This window comes from Numenius arquata, chromosome 4 (genome assembly GCF_964106895.1).
Source record: "Numenius arquata chromosome 4, bNumArq3.hap1.1, whole genome shotgun sequence".
Lineage (NCBI taxonomy): Eukaryota > Metazoa > Chordata > Aves > Charadriiformes > Scolopacidae > Numenius > Numenius arquata.
The window spans coordinates 15,440,343-15,465,922 of record NC_133579.1 but is presented as its reverse complement, the minus strand read 5'-3'; the positions used below and the strand labels follow the sequence as shown (position 1 = coordinate 15,465,922).

The window sequence follows — 25,580 nt, the reverse complement described above, 5'->3', positions numbered from 1 at the left end:
CTACAAGATAAATAAAGGGCAAATAAAGCCTGCGGCTCCATGTGTGATTTAGGATAATAAAGAAACACTGAATGTACACTGCTAGAGACAGGGATCTTTTGGACAAACTAACAATTCCATGAACCTTGTCAATAACGAAATCCGATTTCCTATGGATTTGGGTCCTGCAGTGAATTAAACTGGATATCCACAATACAAGCTCCAGCTGGAGTGGCTGGTGGAAGCATTTTTCAGTCTGTGTAGTCATCTCTGCCTAATACTGTATGAACTAATGCTGGAGACCTTCCTTCTGCAGAGTACTCTGCCTCTCCTGCACCCAGCACCTTATTTTCAAGGAACTCCTCAGGAGCTTAATTATCTTTTAGTTTGACCTGTCAAATTTGTTTAACATCAGCTAGCAAGTTCCAAAGGTTCCAAAGGAGCAAAGGAATTGGACACACAGTGTAATCTCAAACATCTTGTTGCCATTGGAAAGGAATGTAAGGAGATCAAGGAAGGACAGAATTGACGCCTGCTACTTATGAATGTTCATTTCAAATGACATCCAGCTGTTAAACATTAAATGTTGCTCTCAACAGCACAGGGAAAGCTCTTAAATGGATTTTCACTATTCTCTGCTCAGCAGATATATGTTTATTTAATATTATCTTAAAACAATCAATAGTCAATCACTCTTGGGAGGTAGGCAGAACATAAGTTTTGGTTAGTTTTATAGCAGTTTTTTCCCTTCAGAAAAGGGAAAAAAAAATCTTTTTTCTCTTGTATTGAATACAGTTTCCCTCATTCTGCTCCTAGTTTAGAAAAATACCAACCACCACACCCACAGAGGCAGAAATACAAAGGCTTGTAATATTTTTTTAAAAAACTAGTTGAGAAGAGTACTGCTTGTCAGTCATGAAACCAAACACCACAAAAGTGCAAGTACTCACTACATTCTGGGTGGTATTTTTTGGGGGTTTCGTTGCTTTTTGGGAACTAACTCACAGTCAGTAGTACAAATAGTTCACTGGAAACCAGAAGCATTGTTAAAGAAGAACTGCCATCTATTAATGAACAGGTTTAGGCATATCTGAGACACGTAAGAACTTCGAATAAATAAAATACTGTTGTTATTTGTCAACACATCTAAGAAAACCTGTGGAATAAGCTGTGTCATTAACATTCATTTCCACTGCAACCTTTTGAATACAATCAAATGAGTTATTCTTAACTGATTTGTTTGAAAATGGTGAGTTCTCAAAAACATAGCATGACTCCTTAGCTGTTACTGATGTAAGCTGTCAAATAACATCTGATTGTTTTAATGAGACTACCCATGTAAATTACAGCCATAGGATTGAGATCCAGCATAGAATGGTTGAGATGATAAATATCTGAAAGGTCAAACAGTGCTTTTGTTATCCAAATCACTGGGATACAGCAGTCTTCTCTGTCCCTTAAGCCCACAACAAGTAAAACCACAAAAGAAGAGATAGGAAAATGGAGCACAAAATGATGAAAATACAAACTTGCTTTTTTTTAACACATTTTAATGTGGGGTTTTTTTCCCAATCCTCCACTGAACCACAACTTGTTCTAAATTTCAAGAGCATCAAGAAGCTCAATAACTTCTGTATGAGCTCTGTAACTCCAGACACTGATCTTCCCCATCTACAGGCGTGTTTTCTGTAGATTTAGTTAAAGAAATGCCTGTAGTAGACGGTGAACAAGAGTGTATATAAAAAATCCTAGGTTTCCTCAGATTACTAAAGCCGACTGCAATGCATCTGAAAATGGTCCACTGCCTGCCAGCCTGCCCTGCCTATCTATCTTCCTTCTGAATGACCTCCACATACTTCCGAAACACAAGGCCATAATAGACTTTTCTAGGGAATTCCTTAAAACGAGTTTCCTCTGTGGGACCAGTAAAGCAATGACATGCTTCCACTGAAGCATCTCATCGGCCTGACACAGCTGGTGCTATTGCAGAAGTAAGCGAGACCCTATATCCTGCTACCTCAGACACAGGTGTCTTGGGCCAAAACACTTGGGCAAAGCTGTATCTCCTTTTTACTATCAGCAAGTACGTATTTTACCACCACAGAACGGATGTGTGACTGAAGTGATCTCAGACTGGCATCTATCATGTCATTTTGCACATCTACTAGTCACACTTCCTACTGCATCTTCCCTTCTCCAAAACTTCATCAGTTAGAGGAAGCTAAAATTCAAGTACGACATTCAGATTTCACGGTTTTGTGAACAAGTAAATTATTCTGTCGAACCTGAAAACCATGGTGAAACTGTATGGTACATTTATTTTTTTTTACTGTGAACTGTTTCTTACCAGGCCAGTGGCAAAACCACTTGGGCTAAAGGAGTGCTTCTTTAAATCAACAAATGCATTTCACTAAAAATGGCAAATTATACACCAAAGTAATGGCACGTGGTGCCCCATCAGGGATTGCAAGCATTTCTAGATAAGGTGAAATGTTGCTACAGACAAAGTTGACAAATTCTCATAGACATATTTTCCAAGCGCACATAAATGGATGCAGAGTGTACAACTGTATTCTCAAGCTGTTCTAACTAAAGCCATGCAGCGCTACAGCAGCATTTTCAACGTGGTCTGATTTTGTTTGCATGTCCGCACTACAAACCCCATGAATGAAGATGAGCAGGAATACTAAAGTTCCACTTCAAGTAAAGTAAGCGTAAGCAATCTTAAAGTGAGAAATACCCAAACATCATTTCTGCATGCTGCAGAGAATTCTCTTGGACCTTACCCAAACACTCTGTGCAGAAATGCTTGCTTCACACATATTTTTCTTTGTAGCAGCTATGATCGTAGCTATTGTTTTGTAGTTTTTGTGTTTCATACTAAAAAATATATTCTCTATTTACAGTAGCCAATGTCTTTTTCATTTACAAGAAAAAGAGTTATCTTATTTCAGATTTTTTGCCAGCTCTTCAAGGATCAGCCATTATCCTCCTGTTCTAAACAGTATTTGACTGTTTAGTTGCTGAGCTTCATTTCCATGCTAAAGGAATCAAAAGCTTTTTTTTCTCCCCCAAAATAACCAACTTGTGTTACTGTATAATACAACAAGACCTTGATTTAGAAGCAGTCCAAGCCTGAGTTATTATTCTGACCATCCCCTATGGCTACTTAATCAAAACACTGCAACTTGTGACTTTGTCAGTAATTTTGCTCATTTATCTTTATTATGACTTCAAGAGTATTTGGAATGGAAGGCTAGTTTTGTATAACTAATATTGGTGATAAATGGCAATGATAACACATTGCATGAAGAACATCCATTAATGTCTAAAATAATATTCTACTGTCTAAAAATAAATTGCGATGCAAAACATTCTCAGAGCTAATTAACAATAATTCAGTCCTACAAAAGTATTGCAACTCTGAGGAGTAAGGACCTTTAAGCCAACACACTCCAGGCAGTTAGAGATGCTGACTCTGACAGCTACGATATTGACTCTACCACTAATTAACTCAAATCTTTAGGTTCTGATAACTTCAAAAGCACCAGCGTAAATCATCCAAATAAACAGCTATGAACTTTGTATAAAACATTTGATTGCTGAACATAAAAGATCCTCTCATTCCATCAGCACGCAGTGTCTTCGCAGTGCGCATATTCTGCAGAAACCTACATAAAAAACGAATCTTTCTGGCACAGAAATGGAACTACTTTATAGCTGTTAACCTCTCCCTTGAAGAAAAGCATGGGCAGGAAAGACACAAATGCAGTTTTCCTGAATTTCCACCTTCTCTCTGAACTACATTTTACCTGCTCCCCTCTTCTGTTGTTCTCTTCTCCCACAATTCTTCTCCACGTTCCTCCTCTGTATGTCTACAGTTACAGGATGCCCCTAAAATATTAACTCCACAATGCAAAACCAGCACTGGCTGTGCTTTGCTAAACTTCTACTGTATTTATAACCCTGTTTAGCCAATTCATGAAAAAAAATCTCCCATTTTCTCTCTACTCAGAAAAGGAGCCTACCTTCTCCAGTATTTCCTTAGTCAAGATTGAGAACGCATCCTCAATGTTCACATTATCTTTAGCACTGGTTTCAAAAAAGGGTATTCCGTGTTCCCAAGCAAGCTGAAAAACAAATGTAGGCAATGGGATGAACAGGCTTTAGGAAAAAAACACTTCCTAATACTAATAGCAGGAGATATGGAGGTGCTCTGACAGCTTCTAACATGCTATATAAACACTGATTAAGTAAATGTCAGCTCAGTAAAGCACTCTATATTTATCCTCAGTTTATAAATTTCAAGTAACTCTTAAAACATTCTTCTTAAATTTTTACATTTTCGAAACAGCTTTTAAACCTATCTTTACTTATAAGCAAGAAGAATAAACTCCACTGGGTCTGTCCTCAATGTTTTGATTTATTTGGAAAATGAACTGTCTCCTAGGTAATTATTTAGAGGAAACTAACGGAGTGCCTGGAGAAAAGTATAGATAAAAATGTAACAAATACTCTAGAAAAAGAGGCGTGATGAAATATAAAAAGAGATGCTCCTTTTTAACAGAGAGGGAGAAGCGCAGAGATAATAGGCAAGCAAAGAACACATATGTATGCAAAAATATATTATGCTAAGAGGAGAAGAGAGAAAATACTTCGAAGAAAAGGGCAACATAGACTTTACACTGGTTGATTTTATTTAATTTACTCATGTTCTCTCATTTCCAGTGTACTTCCCTTACAGATAGCTTTAAGATATGTTGGCATGAGGAAAAAAGAAACCAATAAAATTCATAGCTTTTTAAGGTCTTAAACATTTTCTAATTTATACAGTTGAATACATGGAGGAAAACACTTGCATTGTTGCGTCCCAGGACAGAGGGCCAAGGTAGGAATAATGTCTGACAGAAAAACATAGTGGGAGAGCCTATTTGTTCCCTTTGCCATGGATCCTTTCTTGGTACACATCTGGAGAAGACAATCCCAGGCAAAGAAAATACCCTACTGCTTATAATGTATAAAAAACCCTGTAATTACTGACCACTCAGTGATTTCTCTGGAAGGGTCTCCATCAGGATACTAAGTTTAATGTTGGAAGTTATGTTTGATTTCAATGAGCCCTAGAAGTAACAAATCAATGCTTTACAAAAATTCCAAAATCAGGCACGAAGGTACAATTATTGGACTTCAAAGTTGTAGTCAAAATATAATATTAAAGGAAAAAAAAAGTAAGCAGAATGGTTTATTTTCCAAAATGCTATTAAAAATGTAATTTTGAAAATAAAGATGAGATCCGGACTGTTTCTTCAGACAGATCGTTTCATAAGGGATTCTAAAACTCCAGCTGACTGCTATGAACTGTTTTGGGTATTGCGGCAAATTGTTACGGAAAGTTAAGATCATTGATTATTGGCAAGTGTCAATGTAAAGTAATGATGTGTAATGGCTCATAAAGAAAAATACAGGCAATAAAAAATACTGGGCTAATAAAGTGGAGAAGACTGGTTTGCATCTTATAAAGTACACAGAAGCTACTATTAAATATTCCTTTTTTTCTTTCTTGTCGTGTAACAGATTCCTAGAGGCTACCTATGTGCAAACTCTGATGAACACAAACCATTTTAACCATGGAATCACAGAAATAATTTGGAAATATAACTACACTTGAAATGGGACTACTGCCCATACGATGTGGGGTCAGCCATGGCTTTGCCTACCTGAATCTTGAAATCTACCAACAATGGAGATTCTATAATCTTTATGAGACCCTCCTCCAACACCCTTCTAGTGCAAATGGTTCTCCTTATCTCCAACCTGAACCTCCCAAGCCAGGACTTGTGTCTGCTGCCCCTCGCTTTATTGTCTGCCTCTACTGAGAACAGTCCATTTCTGTCATTCACGGAATCACGGAATTGTCAGAGTTGGAAGGGACCTCTAGAGATCATCTAGTCCAACTGCCCTGCTAAAGCAGGATTGCCTAGAGCACATTACTCAGGACTGCATCAAGGCGGGTCTTGAAAATCTCCAGAGAAGGGGACTCCATGACCTCCCTGGGCAGCCTGTTCCAGGGCTCTGTCACCCTCACTGTAAAGAAGTTCTTCCTCATATTTGAATAGAACTTCCTATGTTCCAGCCTGTGCCCGTTGCCCCTTGTCTTATCGCTGGAAACCACTGAAAAGAGTCCCGCTCCATCATCCTTCAACCCACCCTTTAGGTACTTGTAAACATAGATAAGGTCTCCCCTCAGCCTTCTCTTCTCCAGGCTAAAGAGCCCCAGCTCTTCGAGCCTTTCCTCCTAAGGGAGGTGCTCCAATCCCTTAATCATCTTAGTTGCCCTACGTTGGACTCTCTCCAGTAGTTCCCTGTCTCTCTTGAACTGGGGAGCCCAGAACTGGACGCAGTATTCCAGTTGTGGCCTCACCAGTGCAGAGTAGAGGGGGAGAATGACCTCCCTTGTCCTACTGGCCATACTCTTCCCTATGCAGCCCAGGATTCCATTGGCCCTCTTGGCAACAAGGGCACATTGCTGGCTCACGGAAAGTTTGCTATCCACCAGGACTCCCAGATCCTTCTCCTCAGTAGTGCTTTCCAGAAGATCCATCCCTAACTTATATTGGTGCCTGGGGTTCTTCCTCCCCATGTGCAGGACCCTACACTTGCCCTTGTTGAACCTCATTAGGTTCTTCTCTGCCCAGCTCTCCAGTCTGCCCAGGTCACGCTGGATGGCAGCACAGCCCTCTGGAGTGTCGGCCAGACCTCCCAGCTTGGTATCATCAGCAAACTTGCTGAGGCTACACTCTGTCCCCTCGTCCAGGTCATTGATGAATATGTTGAACATGTTGAACATGTTGAATATGTTGTCCTCTAATTATACTTCAATTGCTGTCGACCAATAAGTGCTCCTTAGCCTCTTCTTTAACCAGCTCCCTCAGTTCTCCTTATGGATTACTGGTACTAGATCCCAGTCACCTTTGCAGTTGTCTGCTGGATCCTCTGCAGTTTCTCAATATCCTTCTTGAAATGGGGGAGCCAAAGATGGACACAATATTCCATGGGGCCTTGCTAGCATTAAGTAAGGGGGGTAATAATCTCCCCAGACCTACCATCCATTATCCTTCTAATGTAGCCCTACATGATTTTAAGCAACGAGGGAACACTGTTGACACATCCAAGCTGGTGTTCATTGTAACCCTTTGCAGCAGGGCAGTGACTAATGCCTGAGATTACTCCATCCCAGGTGTAAATCTCTGCAGTTTTTACTGAATTTCATGATGTTTCTGTTGGCCCAGTTTTCAAGTTTATCAAGGTCCCACAGAATTGGTGTTCTCCCATTTGGTGTGCCAGTCACATCCCTTAACTTCTGTCACATGCAAATCTCAGCCAGATCACTGATGAAGATGTTGAACAATGTGAGCCCCACTACATACCCCTGATGCACTCTGCTTATTACTAGCTACCAATCAGACACACGGCCTTCAACCACTACCCTTTGCTTCTGGCAGTACAGCCAATTTTCAGTCAACCTAATGGTCCACTTGTCCAGCCCGCATTTCCTAGTTTCCAAGTGAGGATGTCATGGGAGAGGGTAACAAAAGCCTTATTAAATTCAAGATATATCACAACTACCACTATTCCCTTGTCCACACAGTCATTTTCCTGGCATCATAGAAGGTGACCTGGGTGGTAAAGCACAATTTGACTCAGTTGATTATTCCAGATTATCTTTGTGTCCTTTATGTCCTTGGAAAAGGATCTGATTACAACATGCTCCATGATCCTTTGGGGTGGAGTGTAGCGATAGGACAAGGGGTAACAGTTTTAAACTGAAAGGTGGTAGATTTAGACTAGATATTAGGAAGAAACTCTTTACTGTGAGGGTGGTGAGGCACTGGAACAGGTTGCCCAGGGAAGTTGTGGATGCCCCATCCCTGGAAGTGTTCAAGGCCAGGCTGGATGGGGCTTTGAGCAACCTGGTCTAGTGGGAGGTGTCTCTGTCCATGGCAGGGGGTTGGAACCAGATGATCTTTAAGGTTCCTTCCAACCCAAACCATTCTACGATTCTGTGATTCTATGATCCTATGATCCTTCCACTGACTGAAGCAAGGCTGACTGACTACAGTTCCCCAAACTGTAGTCTTTGCCTTTTTTAAAGACAGGTGTCATGCTGGCCTCTTTCTAGTCAATGGAGATCTCTCCCAACCACCATGATTTTTCAGAGTTGACTGACAGTGGCCCCAGTCACATTGATCCGCTCTTTCAGCACAATTGGGTGAACTTCATCATGGTTATGGATGCATCCAACTTTCCTAAGCAGTTTCTAATCCAATGCTTTCTCACTGCTGGCTGACCTGTGCCCTCCCAAACCATAACAGTACATGCACATATCTGGGAACAAGCTCCATCAGTGAAGACCAATGCAAAAGAAAAATAAAATAAAATTTTAAAACCTTGAGTACTTCAGCCTTCTCCATATCACGTTACTACATTGCCTACTACAGCTATCATTGCACCCCCGTTTTCTCTGTGGACAATATTGGTCAAAGAGGATTAATGTAAATATTATTCCAATTCACCTTGCATACTGATAAGTATTGTGGCAAGCAAGTACTCTAAAAATGTAGCTAGATGGAAAAAAACCAACAGTCCAGTGTAAAAGCAGCTGAAAGTATGAACACAGCTTTGACTACTCCCTTTCATAAAGAAACTGGAAAGGCACATTCAAAGAATTACTTTTTTTTGCCTTTAGGAGCATCTTGAATAGACCCATAAATGAAATACCAAAATACATTTTCAAACCTATAGGAATGATGCTACTGGGAAACGTTACACTATCCTTGAGAACAGTATGGAGAGCTTGAGTGAAATAAACTCATATCTTATTTACAATAACAAAATAAGTAATGCCAATATCTCTTCCAAGGTGAAATTTAATTGCAATTGTCCATTTCTTTTAACTCAAAATATACTATTTCCTAGAAAAGTGCTGCTATTATTTCTTACTGTTGAATCATAGATATGTGTCTGATATATTCCTAGAACTGTGCAGAATTTTTTTTTTTTTTCATTTGTATTGTACCTGTAAAATCAGCTTTGAAGTCAGGCACAGGAAGCCAGCAAAAGCAAAAAAATATGAAGACTATTTTACTTGGCTCTTTCTGTTAGAAAGAATTGACAGGAGAAAACCGGCCACATTCTGCCAAGTCATATAACCTTCAATATTTTTATTTATTTTTCAGAGAAAAAAATAACGTTATTGAGGTGGGGGAGGTGGGTGGGGAAGAATGGAGGAGCCCAAGAAGGTTGAGTTCAAACTTTTCTCAAAATGAATAAAAAGCTACTAATACAAGAAAATACTTTGTAGTGTTAAAATTAAATATATCAATTTCTGAGTCCATATAGTGGCATATGATGGCCACTCGCTTATGCCAGATTGTTACAGAAATGCCAACATACATCGTAAGATTCCCAGGGAACATAGGGGTCTTCTCTGCAAGACTCTGAACAGAACAACACATACAGCTCATACTCACGGGGTAATATGAAATATGTAAGTACAAATTATTATGTGGCAGAGTTAGTATCAAACTATTTTCCCCTCTTACTAAGGGTATTTTCTTCTTTGGAGTGAGAGGACAATATTAGCGCTCTCTCTGCTAATGGAATCTTTCTCCAGCCGGCTCAGGCAGATTCTTCAGCATTTGAGAATCACATTAAAAGAAGAACTAGTATAACTGAAGAGTTGCCTGGCCTCAAAACACAGGAGAAATCTAGAAAGCAGACTCATTGCTGAGGAAGTAATGATTTGTTTCTGAAAAAAATACTACATCAAGAGAAATTGTGATTGCATGGTTAAGTGCACTGAAGTCAGAAAATGTCACAGTTAATACCATATGCAAAACCCTACTACTGCCCTCTTGTGCACATGCATCCAGCGACTCTTTACATTTTTAACAGTGCATTCTTTGAGTGAGAGTATACATGTACTTTTCAGCAACCTTATTCCTTGTACACAGATATACTAACTAACACTGAAAGTGTCTTGCATACAAGAATAATGAACTTTCAAAAGTTTCTATTTGTAATGCTGTTCAAAAAGTGATGCTATTTTTTAAAGTTCCCTAATCTGGGATTATACAATTGGCAAGAAATTATCAGTGTTCTTTTCTTCAAACACAAGACATCCTGCCTGACTCACCACATCTGAAGGCATACTAGAAAGGCTCGTTCCAACTTCCAGACAAGAGATGCATACAGTTTGCAGTTGCAACATTTACTGGTATAGAGGACAAGCTCTCCGGAAACATTTAAGTCATTATCACAATTTCTTCTGCCATAGCATGGCTTCTGGATTTCCTCATTGCTCCTCAGTGAGAGTAACTTGCCATCACCTTTAAAACAGAACCCCTGACTTCCCACCAGTTCTTCCCCTACACACGGTCAGCAGGTATAAACCACACTGTAGTTCCAGCTGTACGACACATAGACAGTTAGATCTAGAGGAGCTGGATGTTCCCTAAATCTATCTGTCCAGTATTATTTAGGGCAATTGATAGACGATATAGATCTCTGTGCACAGGCTGCCAGAATAGTTCTTCATAGTCAGGTTGTAGCAAAAAAATCATTGATGGGTGGTACCAGAAAAAATATGCAGAATGTATTATGTGTTGTATTTCAGTATTACACATTTAAAGAGCGGAAATTCAGACTCTACAATATTTTTAAATTTAATTCCAAAGATAAGATTTCTATCATAACGCCTAGACTTTTAAAGTACATTTTGACTTTTAAAATAAAAATCAGTATTCTAAAGAGATCATCTAGGAGTTACTTAATGTACTTCTGCTCATATGTTAAAAAAGCCCCCAACACTCCAGAACTCCACAACTGTTCCTCTGGAGCAATTCCTAATAGAATATTTGGAGTTTTTTATCATTTTCAGTGCAGGAGCTCACAGTCAGATAAGATACTGAGGACAATCCAAAGAAAGTTCAAATGATACCTTTTCTCCTTTCTGTTTTGGAACTACACGTTCTGACTCCTTATCGCACTTGTTGCCCAGCAGTACTACGTCCACTTCATCACCTGCTTTCTAAAAGAGAACCAGCATTAATAAGTGTCAAGTAAGAAAAAAAGCAAACAACAAAAGCCCTTCACCTTTAGCACACACTAACTTTCAACACTTTATTTCCTTGAAAGTAAAGGCTAAATTCTGTCCTGACCTTTTCATATGTGGAAATACTTTCCATCAGTTACTGGGATTTGGAGGAAAACAGCAAGATTGCAAAGAGCAGAAAAAAGCCACTTACAAGGGCAGGGCATAATTTCCAACCCCTTTCATAAGGTATAAAGTATATGATGCATGGGCACCATCTTCTGATGAATGCTCCATCTTGAGGCTTTAAAGTGACTGGAAATGTCCTGAATTCACAGACACTGCCTTCCCTACAGTAATGGGTTCATGGATTAGCACGAGTCAGGTCTACATCCAGCATTCACAGGTCAAAAGGAAGGAATTTGCTGCATCTGAAAAAGCACCTCTCTGTGCTTCACTTTCGCACACAGACAGTAAAATTACATTCAAAGTGTTCAAACTCAACATAAAAGTTTGATTATTCCAAGACACTCTGGAGAAGGCAATAGATTTTTAATGAAGTAAAATTTAAAAACCTCATTGATTTCAAAAGGAAGAAGAATCTAGCTTTTTGACCTTGTCTCCATCCTTCGTTCCACTAACCCAGCAACGTTCATGATGACTGTGAAATGCGCTGGGTGTTTTACACCAGTGTTATTTTAAGATAAGCCACTGTAACTGTACATGACTGGAATAATGACAAGGAAAGGGAACAGTTCTGCAACAGCATGTGGAATTTGAAAACTGACATTTGTTGTGAAAATCATAATATTTAAAACCACTTTTGGTGCTTAAATGGAGGAAGTTAAGGGGCTCAATCTAGAGACAATTAAAGCTAACATGGTCTGATCCCGTGGCTTATGTTCTGAAAGCAAATGCTCACACAGCTTCTCTGATGACTCAAAAAAGCCTGGTCTCAGGCTGCAGATTTCTCTACAAGGATGCTGATGAAATCTCTGATCTCTGTCAAAGTCTTTCTGCCAGAAGACAAAATCAGGCACAATCCTCTTCCCCAGAGCTCGTACACATGCACGTAGACATACGTCCCTCCCTTCAGAGAAATGCAAAGAAAAACCTCTATTTGTTAAAGGATGAGAGAATCATTATTTTTAGTGTATTTGCACTTTCACAACTAAGTTGTCTCATCTGAAGGGTACAGCAGTAGGCACAATTGTTAAGGAACATTATGTTCCAGTGACGAGTGGTGTTCCTCAGGGGCCAGTACTGGGACTAGTGCTGTCCAACATCTTTGTTGGAGACATGGACAGTAGGATAGAGCGCACTCTCAGCAAGTTTGCTGACGACACCAAGCTGTGTGGTGCGGTCCACACAGCTTGAGGGAAGGGATGCCATAGAGGGACCTGTACAGGCTTGAGAGGTGGTGCAAACCTCATGAAGTTCAACCAAGCCAAGTGCAAGGTCCTGCACCTGGGTCACGGCAATCCCAGGCACAAATACAGGTTGGGCAGAGAATGGATTGAGAGCAGCCTTGAGGAGAAGGACTTGGGGGTGTTGGTGGATGAGAAGCTCAATGTGACCTGGCAATGTGCACTGGCAGCCCAGAAAGCCAACCACATCCTGTGCTGCATCAAAAGAAGCGTGGCCAGCACGTCCAGGGAGGGGATTCTGCCCCTCTACTCTGCTCTGATGAGACCCCAACTGGAGTACTGTGTTGGGGCCCCCAAAATATGAAGAACATGGACCTGCTGGAGCAGGTCCAGAGGAGGGCCATGAAGATGATCAGAGGGCTGGAGCACCTCTCCTAAGAGGACAGGCTGAGAGAGTTGGGGCTGTTTGTCCTGGGGAAGAGAAGGCTCCAAGGAGTCTTTATAATGGTGTTCCAGTACCTAAAAGGGGCCTACATGAGAGATGAAGAGGGACTTTTTATTAGGGAGTCTAGCAGTAGGATGAGGGGCAATGGTTTTAAACTGAAAGTGGGGAGATTTAGATTAGATATTAGGAAGAAATTTTTCACTATGAAGGTGGTGAGGCACTGGAACAGGTTGCCCAGAGAAGCTGTGGATGCCCCATCCCTGGAAATGTTCAAGGCCAGGCTGGACAGAGCTTTGAGCTGGTCTAGTGGAAGGTGTCCTTACCCGTGGTAGGGGGGTTGGAATTAGATGATCTTTAAGGTCTCTTCCAACTCTAACCACTCTATGATATGATTCTATGATCTTTTGGTTTTTTTAAATCCACTCTCATTTTTGAGACAGCTAATCTCATTTTACCCACAGCTGATGTTCAAGCTAACGTAGAATTAAAATTAAGTAAACTCAACGTAAGAGTACAAAGTACAGGCCTAAAATAATGAATCAGTCAAACCTGGACTAACAGACACAAATGTTGGCTGTTTCAGAATGCATTGGAACTTTACTCATTAAGGTCAACGGCTCTCCTACATAAAATCACATACGTCAGTCCCTAAAATAGGGTAAATAGACAACTTCACCTCATCACATAAGCAACTTTTTATTTTGAAGACCACCATTTGTAGCTGAAGATTTTGTAAGTGACATTTGACTTTACTCTGAAGTAAAAGGTCAAAGAGAAATACTTGTATACTGTAGGTACAAAACCATGAAATTAATGTTTTGATTTTATTTCTGTACAAACAGCACAAATTTTTGCAGTAGGAATGTTCTTTGTAAACATCTTCAAATAACAAAATTTAAAGGAGGGTAGAGGTCCAAGCTCTTCAGGAAGTATTTATCAGTATTACTAATCACTAAGTATTTATTTCAGCTAATAACTATAATTTCTACAGCAGTATAATGTTATAATGTATTTTCACTTTGACTGGATCCTCCACCAAAGCACTGAATATACTCCTTTTCTAGAGATGCTATCTTGGAGTTTCTTGCTTTTATAATAAAGACTATAATCCAAAACTATGTCCATTTTAAATTCTGAAAACTGATTACGTAGATGAAGTCTTAAAAAATTAAGTCAATATGACTAAGCAGAACTTTGACCATGTGCTCAGTTGGCATAAAAACTGCAGAGGTACAGTGATTTGAATTGGCCAAAAATACGGCTCTTCAGTGCTTCCAAAAGCTCACTGTATATTTTCATCCTCTTTTATTTATAGCTCAGGAATAAGCTTTACAAATGCAAAATCCACAGCTAAAAAGAGGATGGTTCTTTCACAGTTGTTAAGATGCTATTTATGCAAGTCTGCACTGACTAAGCTAATAGAGTCAGACAACATTTTTTCCCATGTCATGGAAAAATACTATTAAAAATTTCATCTATTTCATCAAGCCAAAAAGAAAAGGGTTTTTTGAGAAGTAAAAAAAAAAAATTGTTTTTCTTTGGTATCTCAAAAATACATCCAGATTTTTGGTTCACTATCTTCAGTTTTTCTTCTGGTTTTAACATTTCAAAGTTCACATTTTACTGAAACTTAAAAATAATCTCAACTTGGAGAAACCCTAGCCTTTTTTTTTTTTTTAAACATCCAAAAAGGAAATATAAGCACTACATTTCTTTCAAAAAAATTGGAGCCAAGAGATGTATTGAGACTGACCAAATTTTTGAAGCATTTGGCAGAGCTTGGAGTCATCAGGTTTTGGCAAAAAGGGCTTTTCCCCCACTAGATTCCCCTGCAGCTGGATTCAGCGGTGGTGGGAGCCAGGCTGTTGTGACCAGTGGCCACAGGAGGGAGCAGCACCAGAGCCTCAAAGGCAGAGGTGCCACGGACCGGACTAGGAACACTGGACTCTCGCACCATAGTATAGTGTCCTTCAGTAGCCTCCTCTGATAGGAGCCATCCATCGATGCCCTTCACTAATTACTGTACTGCTCAACTTTCACCCAGCCTGTGCACCCAACCAGGTAAAAACCCAACTCACTGCTTGAATATTAAGAGAAATCAAAAACGCCAAAGGGAAAATATCTCGCTCATCCAGTTTGTATGTAATTTGTTGGGGTTTTTTTCAAACATTAGGTCTTTTTTTTCTGCAGTTGTTCTCATTCTGCCTCAAAACTATTTCACAGAAGCGCTGTGAATTCATGTGTGTATCAAAAGTAGCAGAGACACCTTTATTGAAAAAGAACTACACATTTGTACTTACAAGTTACTGGAAGACACTGTCCCTTCACTTTTTAAACAGTGAGCACAGACCCTGCTGTGAATGGCTGGCCTCAGCCTCCCCTGCAGCAAACTGACCATGATTACCAGCTCATCCAGACCCCTTGCTGTATAAAGCTTATGTTGTTGTTGTTATATATCCAGTGACAAATCTTACAGAATCACCACCTTGTCCCTCCACCACATTTCCAGGGTGTAGCTGTGCAGGGCTACGTGATTTTGATACTCATTGATTGCAGTTGGAAGTCTGTTTGTGGGTCCAAACAGTGAAATTGAGAACCCATATCTGATAAATACACTATGGTAATACTTAAATAGTTTATATTTGAGGAAGAAATGTAGCATTAATATAATTTTTCAGATCTGAAGAGGATACCCACGGTCACTGAGCAAGATGAAGGCAGAGCTGGGGAAGGCCATAAAGCTGGGAAGTTTCTTCTTCCTATTCACTGGACAATGACACTAGAAACTTACCCTTTGTATTAACGAAGAGTAATTTGTTAGGAATACATTGCTCTCAGTCTCTTTGACAGCATCACATGGGCAGTGCTCATATTATGATTCCTATATGTGTCTCTTTCCATATATTTTCCTAAGTGCCACCTTACGACCTCAGTTACAAATGCCCAGTTTCCAGGACTTCAGTGGAAATAAAGAAATGATAGAATTTGTCAGACATGACTAGATATAAATGAATTTATCCTGAAACCAACCTGGGATTAGAGATAAACCAATTTAGTAAAGTGACAAGAACAAGAACTTTCAGTTCTAATCAGAGCCGTAACAACAAACTCATCTATGAATTGGAATAATTCGCTCCCTTTGACATCAGGCCTTCCCATCTGAGGAAGAAAAACTCCGAAGAGTTTGAAGTTAAACTAATTAACATTTGTAAAGCAGTTTGCTGTGCTGCTTTTATTTAAGTGTGATGCCGAAACACTTAAAGACAGTCTAGTATCCCAACTCTCAGATGCATCAAATGAACAGAACTGGAGAAGGGCACAATGCAAAAATGGCAGTAACCCAACACACTCATACACTTCATGTCCTGGTTGAGGGGTGACTACCTGTCTTCAGGTAGTACAAACAGAAAGCTAATGTATTCTGAAAACACTAAATTACATCACCAAGACTTGCTACTACATGGGAAAATGAATTTATCTTCCCCATGCAGAAAATTCTGTGCTCGCAGAGAATTTCCAGCATGGAGATAATTGTTAGGAACTGGTAATGTCACCTTCATGGCTATACCAGGAGACTAGCACAATGAAAGTCAATTCAGTGCATTTACAAAAAAACTAGGACTTATGACCATCTACGTCAAAAGTTTTTGGAGACCCAAATGCCCTGTGTGAATCATGGAGTGGATTAGGTTGGCAAGGACTTCTGGAAGTCATCCGGTCTAACCCCCTGCTTGAAGACAGGCCTACTTCAAAGTCAGGTCAGGTTGCTTAAGTATCAGGTTTTAAGTATCTCCAGATCCTCTCTGGGCACCTGTTTAAGCATTTGACCACTCTATTGTGAGGATCTTTTTGCCAATATGTTAGTTGGAATCTTATTCAAAAAATCCTGTAAAAACCTTTGTTTTCTGCAAATGGATTTGGCACACCATTACCTGCATTTAAGTGTTAAAGGCCAAACAGAATCAGCCTTTCAGAACAGCTGCACACAGTAACTAAAAGCCGTGTCAGCAGACAAGAGGAACACCTCAATAAATTGGACATGACCTGCAGTCCTACAAATAAAGAATGGTTTCAGGTTCTAAAGTAATTTTCCTGCAATTATCACGTTCCTAATGAGGGCACTACAAATCTGACATACCTGTATTGGAAGTGCCAATAATGTCCCAAGATATTAATCTGTGAGTATATTTTTCTAGCAAGCTTTTTAAGTACAGTCACGTTACTTAAGTTACCTCTAGTTCTGAATATAAATTTTACACCAAGACAGATATGGCAGCATATTCGTGTCTTGAACTTCCTTGAACAATTAATTTATTTTTAATAGGAAAGTTGCTGTATTCCACACTTAAAATAATTGAAATACAATGAGAACATTACTGGTAATCTGATTGTAATAGCCCTGACTGGCCAGTTTTTATAAAATCAATGGAGTTTTTAGGAATGCTAAATTGCTTAGATTGTTATTTTCAACTATTGTAAGAACAGGTTAGCACACTGAACAGATTTTTCAAAAACTTTGTTTACAATCTCTATGTACAAAGAATTAAAAAATGAGAGTACAATGTAATAACAGAATTATCTCAAAAATCCCACTTGCTTTAGGTACAACCTTTACATTACTTATTAGTCTGGTGTTTAATGAAACCTGGAGCTCTTTCCCTTTTAAAATTTTATTTAATTTTTCTATGCTTGCATATTTTAAAGAGTACTACATTAACAGTCACTTTGGTACTGGGCATTTGTGGGGAATTAAATACTGGTTTGCATTCACAGACTGAAGCAAATGCAGGGAATGTCACCAACCTCCAGAAAGTAATTAATTTTCATGAAATGCCCTGTGTTTTAACAGTTGCTGCTTAAAAACACTTCTTTTGCAATGAATGGTCCCATATATTTTCACCAAGACACTTCAGAAATTGATATCCCACTAGGACCAAATTAAATTTTTTATTATTATCTAGCTCTATTACAATACTCGCTAATTGCTAGTTTTGAGATTGGTACAATAAATCACGCAATTTACATGCCCAGAAATTGTTTTAAATTGAGTATTTTTCCATTTTTTTTTTACATTTTAAACTAACAAAGTACCTTCAGGGGTTAAGACTAAACAATCTAAATCCTAATAGCTTCAGTATGTTTACCCAAAAGTTTGTAAGTGTCAGGAACAGAAAGCAGGCTTGTGCAGGTGTGATTTCCTGAGTGACTTCAGCAGATCTAAGCCCACGTGGTGGCAACGAGTCCCATCCTTCCCTCAACCCCAGCCATACAGTCCCGATACTTCCTTTGCATTTATGGTTGTGAATTGTAGGCCACTGAGTCAACCATCCTGTTGATCTAATTTAAGGTGACAGGACAAAATGATCCCTTTGGAGGCAGTGTGAAGAGAGAGGAGTATTTTATAAATAAATATATCCACACAGAGAGATAGGTCTATGCATATACAGATATATAAATTGATATATATGGATAATCTACATTTTCAGCTTCAGCTAACAGTAAACCTACTATCATATTGTGTGCTGACTTAAATCTTAGCTGATCATCAACCTGTACAACCAGTGGCATCTCTAGCTGTGACTTTTGTTGGTCTGCCTAACAGAAGGGCACACACTTTTCTTAATGAACACGAAATAAAAGACGTGTGTTAGTTTGAAGTGTGTGCAGACAAGCCAGTAAGAATATTGTATCATCAAATCGCCTTTGTAACACATTCCTGAAGTTAGGCTCTGTTGCCACCAAGATTTTTAAGAAGGCTCGAAGGTCAAGGATAATGACATACTAGGTCATCATAGCAATGTTCTTAATACTGAGGTAATGTACATGTAATGTTTTACCAAGAGTGTAAGATATCCTATGTATGTGTTACTGGACATATGACCATGTGTAGTTCACTAATTCATCCACACACTGAAGCTGTGAAGAGAGAAAAGGACGTGTTTGAAGGTCTTATTTTGAGCCCGCTTTTCCAAGATGAACTCTCCCATCCAACATGTTGTATTCCTACCAATTCACAGCGTATCACAAAAACTGCCTGAACGTTTACTTGACTTTAATCAACAAAGAGCACAAATTTGCTTGGATTCTTACACAAACATACTAACTTATATAGGCATTCTAACTACAAACCTCCATGCTACTGCTTAGGGCAACCTCATTGCTCTCTACAGCTTCCTGAGGAGGGGAAGTGGAGAGGGAGGTGCTGATCTCTTCCCTGTGGTATCCAATGATAGGACACATGGGAATGGTTCAAAACTGTGTCAGGGCAGGTTTAGACCGGACCTCAGGAAGTATTTCTTTACCAAGAGGGTGGTCAAACATTGGAAAAGACTTCCTAGAGATGCCTCAAGCCTGTCAGTGTTTAAGGGGCATTTGGACAATGCCCTTAATAACATGACTTAATTTTTGGTCAGCCCCGAATTGGTCAGGCAGCTGGACTAGATGATCTTTGTAGGCCCTTTATAACTGAACTAGTCTATTCTAAATCTGACCTGCCTCTACCTAACAGAGAATGCACCAAGAGAGACCTAGCAATAAAGAGTCAGGGAACAGGGTTACAGGCAGCTGAATGATCTGATGTCTATGGGCTTGCCCACTCTTCTCTACCTGGTTCCTATCTCACACTGTTCCCACATGTTCTTCTCCTGGCCTTCATAGTCTTAGCTGTTTACTTTGTGCCAATTCCAATAACCACCAGACCTTTCTATGAACGTCTTAAACTCACCAACAGAGAAAACCATCCAACTGGTTTTGCTGCGTTAGTTTTCTACCATGTTAGAAAGTCAGAGTGAACCCCAGAGGGCTCTGACAAGCTCCAGAAGCAGCACAGTGGGAGCCAACATCAGAAGCAGGAAGGGAGGTGGGAACACGCTCCCTGTCTGGCAGCCGTGTGCTGTTGAATCACTTCCTATGTCACATGAAAGCACGTGTTTCTGGCTGCACTACCACAAGCAGCTGAGCTAACCAAACAGCTGGTTGCCACCAAAAAGGGATTCTCCTTTTCCTCCCCCCAGTTCCTGCCTCTTGAAACCATCCTCTCAAAGGGAACATCCAGCAAGGACAAAGAGGATGTTTAATTCTATACGCTTCTTTTGATTCTTGGGATGAGGTAACTACACTAAAGCAATGAAATTAGGAAAGGGAAATAACTGGCTGTGATATGGAATTTTGACATGGAAGCCAATTAAAATCCTGGGATAAGCTTGTGGAGATTGGCTTGTGCATAGCCACATCAGTGGGTAAAGCACCGTAACTCAGCATGTGCAAAACCAGATTGGAAACTACATTTTAAAAGTACTTCAGAAAACACTCCTCCATCCTTATGGGCTTGGCCTTGATAATCTACACTGTATTCCAGTTTCAGACTAACAGTAATCCTACTCTCATGCTATGTGCTGAGTTAAATGTAAGAAATTCTGGTTAGAAACATACAGCTCAAGGAACAAGAATAAATTTCATGCAGTCATTTAAAAAATTAACTCCAGTAACTCATTAACTACCTCTATTAAGAGATCAACCACTGTTAGATATATTTACCTCATGTATGTCTTTCATCCAGCTTGTTATACTTTGAAAACTGTCCAGATTTGTGATGTCATATACAAGAACAAAGCCTTGTGCGCCACGAAAATAGCTAGTGCTTAGTGTATGGAATCGTTCCTGGCCAGCAGTATCCCTGAAAGAAATTGTAAGAAATCACACACACAGGCAAACAAAACCAACATGATCAAACTGCAGAACCTCCTAGAAAAGTCACTTTCTTTCAAGGAGTATTGTCCAAAGCCTGAATGGTGTAGCCTAACTTGAAAGGAAGAAGAAGAGATAAGGATGAGAGGAAATCTGGGTGCCAGATACAGCAGTGAAAGAAATACATCAGATATTTATTCTGCATAATACAGCCCTACTAGGGAAGCTAAGCCAGTGGTTGAAGCCCGAGTGTAACTTCAAGCCCACCACTGCTTCTTTTTATACATAATCATTAAGATCAGTACAACTCAGGTGATAAAAAAAATCTGGAGTACAAGCACGGCAGGAGTCAGATGACATCCCATATTCTGACAAGCCCTTTGTAAACTGCTACACAGACAGTAAACTGGTTTAGATGGAAGGTAAGTTTTGGTGAAAAGCCGTAAAATACAGGGCTGCAGAGATTCCTACACATAATTATGCCTTAAGAAAGCTGTAAGCAAGCCTCCGAGACTTTTATTTTAAAACCTGAGATGGAATAACTGGAGATCTAATAGTGGCCAGATAATTCATATACAGAGATACTCCTTGAGAAGTTAAACACTGGTAAATATAGATAATCTTCAGTATTTGACACCTGGAAAGATGGCTGTCAGTAGCCGTACGTAGCCTTTAGAAAACTTCAAAAACAAAATATAGAGTGCAGGTTCCTGACTAGCTTTCTCTTAGTGACCCTTTCGAACATGCATTTGATGGGTAATGAAATGTAAGATTTTCTTGCTTTGTCACTTCCCTCAATGTTCCTATAGATCTGTTTGTATGATCTTGTTTGTATGTTGCAAGTTTTATTGTTAAAGCAACCTAGCAGCAACCCTACATTAGCAGCTGCAAAAAATACACTCCCCTAGGCTAAATTCAAATTTTAAAATGACCTAGGAGGAACAACTGCACTTTAGGAAAAGCAGATGAGATTTTTCATGCTGTAATGTAATTTAGTTGGCTCTCATTTGTGATATAAATTAAAACTTACCATATTTGAAGTTTCACTCTTGTATCATTAAATGTTACTGGCTTTACTTTAAAATCAATGCCTAGAAAAAAGAAGAAAATCTGTACCATTTCTCATAATAAGAGGGATTCACTTTGAATAGTGTTTCTTAGCTTTAGTTATCATGCAATTTTGAACAGAAAGTGAAAAGGAACTATATCAAACAAAGAATAACTAGCCAACCATAGACATTCAAAATGGAAGTTGTAAAAGGAAATTATTCAATGGTGAAAACAACTATGTGCCAATATGTTACACAAATACAATACAAAGCAATGCCAATACAAAGCAATGGAAGGGCAGGTCAAAGCAAAGGTGCAGATACTCTGAAACTACATGTAGGTATTTCCATGAATAGGCAAGTGACATGACAGCAACATGACAGCAGTTTCATGGCCTGTGCACAATAATACTTGGCAAATATATTGGTGATTTCAGTTGTTTCCAGTTTCATCACAACAGCGTGGCAGCTATGAATGGGGAGGTAGAAATGCTTACAAAGCGCAACAGCATTTTTCTGTCCTTACTTCCAAGTGCCTAAAAAAAATAAAATCTAGGGTTACGTGAACAGGAATTAGCTGTACTAGCTAAATGCAAAGACAAACTGGATTTCATTCAAAATGAAGAGGATTGTCTCTACAGCCTTAATCGCTGTGTATCCTAGATCCAAAGTGCAAATGCTAAAATCAAGCATCAGCAGTTGAAAACAGTGCAGAACGTTGTCTCTACATACACTGCAGATCTTTCCTCAAAGATACTATCCTTAAAATTTATAGCATTTTCCTTTATTATACTATCAAGTTAGTAGTCCAAATGTGGTAGATGATACCTGGATTTATGGGCTGTTGAAGCTCCAATCTTAATATTAGATTTTGCCAGCTATCAGCTACTATCTTAGAGTGACGCATTTCCTCACAGTTAACCATGTTTTTTTCCAATTACTCTATTGCTGAAATTTGAAATACTGTTTGATAATTTCTCTGCTCATTTTTTTTTCCTACTGAAAAACAATAATGCTATTTTTGTCAATGATGTTAAGTGAAATTAAGGTGACATTGCGATAGCTGGCCATACTGCATGATCAAAATCCCCTAAGGTCAAAATATGGCTACTTAATATGACTTCAGAGTGCCTTTTCACTAGTAGTAATATCATTTGAAAGAACTAAACAGATTGAAAAAGCACAAAAATGTGAAGTTAATACGTTTGCACCGATGTCTGTAAGAACCTGTCTGCCAAATTACTTTATCAAAGGAAAGCATCCATGGCAGTAAACCAAAAATGCAGTAGAGGAAATATACCTTTCCTTTTTACTGATGGATGTATTGTGCACAAAACTTTGACAAGTACACTCTCACATGCGTGATTTCAACGCTATTAACATTTTTGTGTGTATGTGGTAAAAGAGTTTAGGTGGATTTTTAAAATTCTTATGATAATCATGTCCCTCACTTGATGAATTTTTATTGAAGCTCCAATGAAAAGGAAAGATGAAATAATATAATTGGTATCTGTAATTAATATTACAGAAAGCTTCCTTGATGGAATTAATAATGTCAGATGGAAATGTAATTTAAGTCAGATTTGCTCATGTAAGGTGAAATTCCAACATGATGGAAAACATTTGCTCCGAAATTCACATGGTTTTGTTTAATTACCTGTATCACTTTCTACAATTGATGTTAGAGCAACTGAGAGGGACAGAGTACGCACTGGGAGGCTGGAATGACACTTTCAAATGGTGCTCGGGGAATACGGCAAAAAATTATAATCCAGCCAGGGATTCCCAGACCTATAGGAAACAGTTCTTAGTTGACATACATTTTAATAATAAGTTGCTATAAGCTTTCTTTTTTACTTACTTATAAACAGGGAAGCAGAGTGCTGAATCAGACTAAAACTTAATCTAAATTAAAATAAGGCTTATTGACTTCTTAAGTCAACTTCAAAATTTATTGACCTAAAAGGTCAATGAATGTTAGTGAAAACCAGAAGTCAATATGTTCTGCATGCATGAATTGTTCATGTCTTTATATGAAATTTCGAGCAAACTTAGCAAATTGGAAAGGCAGAAAAGAAAAATGAGAAATACAATGCCAAAGACAGCTCACAGATTTCAGATGCTTTTAGGCCCATGTATTATACAACATGATCAACATAACAAAGCGATCATTGATTACCGCTCTTGAGATAAACGTTATTTGAATGCAACAGCTTGTACTTACTTCTTTTAAGCTGTCAAATAAAACCTAGAAAGGGTATGCTGGGTACAAGTTCAAATTCTAGTTGTTATTTCCAAGCTTTATAGCCATGAGATTAATTTCTTTTCCTTATGTTACAAATAATAAATATGTCCGTATTAGGACTGAGGCACCTTAAGGACAATTAGGTCTAAAAAGCATCAAAATAGTCAGTCACAGGGGAATTCAGCTGTGAATTACCCTTCTCTTCCCTCAGTATCTATAAAACAGTCTTTGGTCATCTGCAAACGTCCTCTTCAGAGACGTCTTTTGCAGCTGGCCTAAAAAACGACAACACACTTTTCACCCCAATACAGCTGGCAAGTCCCTGATATAAAAGGCTCAAAAAAAAAAAAAAAAAAGTCTATGCAGAGGAAATGCAAGTTTGAGCAGTTTAGCAGGTTGCACGGATGCACCCGTGGCAGCAGAGACAGAGGGCAGTACGTGCCCAGGTGCAGGTTCTACCGAGCCCACTGACTGTCACACAGCATCTTCAACTCTGCATGCAGGGAAGCAGTTGGTATCAACTCCTGTGCCCAAGCTGGGCAAGTGCCCACTGAGATGTTGTGGGTTCAATTTCTACCATGTTACTCGTACCCACACTTAACCCTTACTACCTGTTGGTGCATTACTTGCATCAGACTCTTTTCCTGTAACACATCAAGGAATATCTGAAGTGGAGTGGTATCTGAGGGTTCTCAAGTAGTGATAACTACTGTTTGGGTAAGAAAGTTCAGGGTAAGATGGTTTGTTAGGAAAGTTAAGAGTGACAAAAAGTCCTGCCTTTAAAAAAACATAAAAAAAAATTAAGATGCGGATTACTACTAGTGTTGTTAACACAGGACATGTTTATCTTCAATATGGTTCATTTTTGTTGATTAACTGTTTCCTTCTAAAGTGAGTATCGGAGAATCTACACAGGCCTTAGAGCCGGTTCTCTTCTTCATTGTGCATTAGAAAAAAATGCGTAAATCACTTGAATTTGCAACTTCACCCAGAGAGAGTGGGAGCTGCACCACTTTCAACTACGACAGATTTGGGAGGACTCACACATCTACAGAAACGTGTCTCGCAGAAAACATGTGCTGTGGGACCACAGCCACTGTAACACAGCAAAATAACAACCTCACAGCCTGTGAGATCACAATCCTGTTCATTTGTCTACATGGGGTTCTTTTGCTCATAAACTTTCTCTATGGCTTTATACGGAATGCCATTGTTTAAACAAAAGAAATTTATTCTTTGTAGTCTATTCATAATACAATGCATCTGCCTTATGATGCATATAAGTTTAATTAGAAAATTGTAACTGCTTATAATTTACCCAAACTGCGTAATTGAAGAGGAGGAAGGGCACCCAGCCTTGAGTGTTTAAGTGCTGCATAAAAAGCTTTCAATGAAAATTTATTGTGGATGCTTTTTTTTTTTTCTCCATAAAATACATAATTTTAGAAAAGTTCGCTACTACTGGAGTCTACTACGAAATGTTTGGGTTTTGTCTTTCCCCCTACAATAACACTAGAATTTTTCCTAGTAACACAAACCTGTGATTCATGATGACACAGAAATGAGACTTTAAACTATCTTTTAACTTCTGTGCCTATGACCCTTTGCCACTGAGGAAGGTGGTGGCATATGATTTTGTCAGGAAACTCGGCTGGCTAAAAGACTGCACAGCCGCGATAATCTTCCCTCTACTCGAATCACAGTTCCAGCTGGACAG

The 25,580-nt window shown here is 39.1% G+C and overlaps 1 protein-coding gene across 1 annotated transcript in view; it reads right to left on the bottom strand.

Annotated features, from left to right (window-relative positions):
- Positions 1–25,580, bottom strand: part of LOC141463916 (ras-related protein Rab-10-like) — a 33,317-nt gene that overhangs the window by 5,468 nt on the left and 2,269 nt on the right. Inside the window, exons 2-5 of the mRNA XM_074146603.1 lie at positions 21,600–21,660; positions 20,420–20,558; positions 10,979–11,068; positions 4,008–4,109 (exon numbers count right to left, since the gene is read on the bottom strand). Of these exons, the coding sequence (XP_074002704.1) occupies positions 4,008–4,109; positions 10,979–11,068; positions 20,420–20,558; positions 21,600–21,660 (392 nt within the window). The remainder of the gene's footprint in view (positions 1–4,007; positions 4,110–10,978; positions 11,069–20,419; positions 20,559–21,599; positions 21,661–25,580) is intronic.